The sequence below is a fragment of the Arabidopsis lyrata genome (genome assembly GCF_000004255.2).
Source record: "Arabidopsis lyrata subsp. lyrata unplaced genomic scaffold ARALYscaffold_1089, whole genome shotgun sequence".
Taxonomy (NCBI): Eukaryota; Viridiplantae; Streptophyta; class Magnoliopsida; order Brassicales; family Brassicaceae; genus Arabidopsis; species Arabidopsis lyrata.
In genome coordinates this window covers 1-1,632 of record NW_003301879.1, presented here as the reverse complement: position 1 = coordinate 1,632, position 1,632 = coordinate 1, and the positions used below count along the sequence as shown (strand labels likewise).

The following is a 1,632-nucleotide window of genomic DNA, read 5'->3' as shown; positions in this document are numbered from 1 at the left end:
TATATAATTACGATCCAATATGCAATAATCTTTACATTATTTTACTAAATATGTATTCTTAGGATGTAGAGAAAATATTCTCCAATTATGAAGTTTGTTTCCTAGGAATGGATATAGATATTATTATGAAGTTGGCTGTGTCTTTGTTCAACAATTCGCGCACACATGAAATTTGCCTTACACCTTTAGTCCTTTACATGATACAAATTCATAAGCCAAGTACAGAATCGCAGAATTATTCAACTAAATCGCAAAGTAACCAATAAGAGTCATAACAACAGTGTAAATAATTGAATGAGAAAAGAGCAGCCCAAACATGTTGTAGCACAAACTGCAGTACCAAATGTAGTTGGCCACTGACTTATTTGATTCAGCATAAAAGCATAAACCCAATCATCTATAAGTAGAAGAGAAAAAAAAAAAAAAAAAGAGTTTGGCTAAGCCCTATAGCCTTTTATCCTTCCCACCGGATGTTGAAAGGAGATAAATAAAGCCCCCTAAATTTGTTGAACTTCTCTTCTGTCTCCTCTGGCTACAAAAATAGAAGTGCGTTTTCTTGTCGGCGAAACGTATTGAGATATCAAATGTGACTCAGTCTGATATCCTAAACTCCACTCCTAAAACTTCTTTCACCATCTCATATGTCACAAATGCAATCGCAATGGATGGTACAACCTATATAAGAAACACAAACAACATTTAACTTCCATGAGAAAAATTGGTTCATCTAATAAGAAGATCAAGATATAGGGCTTTGTTATCAGACAAACCTTCACTGAATTGGGGACCAAACCCTTGTACAATGCTCCGAAGCCTTCATGACGAACTGTTTTTCTAAATGCATCCATCATACCAGTGTATTCAAGCAAAGCTTTGCTTCTCCCTTCGCCTGTAACAACAGCGGAAGCATCTTTCCACCCGACCATTTGCATTCTCCTACGAATCACATCCAGTGGATAAGCAATTGAAATTTAACTTTTACGTATCCTTTTTAAGATTATCTCATTATTATTCTTCAAAATCGACGTGCTTCCCTTAATCGGTAAACGTGAGTGCGTGACGACGAGTTTTATACTTTTGACAGATAATTACTAATATTACACCATTTTCAGATATGTGTTACTCAATCGCATAAATTGTAAATATTTTATAGATAATGAAAAACTGTTTACAATGCAAATATTTGAAACCTATAGACATAGTTCCATGACAAAAAAGAGTCGTAAATATTTGAAAGCTATCCAGAAGTGGCATAGGAAACACAATCAGAACAACCAAAAGACGATAGAGGAGAAAAAGGAAAAACTGGATCAGGCCTTGACAGACACAACCCCGGATCTAGCTCTTATACAGACACTCTCACAATCTCTGAGAGAAACTTATGAGGCAGAGGAGAATTATTGGAGACAAAGAAGCCGTCAACTTTGGCTAGCTCTTGGAGATCGAAACTCATCTTACTTCCACGCAACCACAAGAGGAAGAAGAGCCCTTAACCGGTTCTCCGTGATAGAAAACGATGATGGCACTGTCTTTTTCGAAGAGGAACACATCACTGCAGTCATCTCGGAATATTTTTCAAATATTTACAGCTCCCAACCAAAGGAATCTTCGGGGATCATACATAAGCTATAA

At 36.5% G+C, this 1,632-nt stretch overlaps 1 protein-coding gene across 1 annotated transcript; it reads right to left on the bottom strand.

The window, feature by feature from the left end:
- Window positions 1–263: 263 nt before the first annotated feature.
- LOC9298229 (mitochondrial adenine nucleotide transporter ADNT1) lies at window positions 264–986 on the bottom strand. Its single transcript, XM_021024212.1, has 2 exons — window positions 771–986; window positions 264–675 (listed from the first exon to the last, which is right to left on the bottom strand). Exons 1-2 carry the CDS (start codon window positions 930–932, stop codon window positions 592–594), a joined length of 246 nt encoding a protein of 81 aa, XP_020879871.1. The 5' UTR covers window positions 933–986; the 3' UTR covers window positions 264–591.
- Between the last annotated feature and the right edge of the window lie 646 nt (window positions 987–1,632).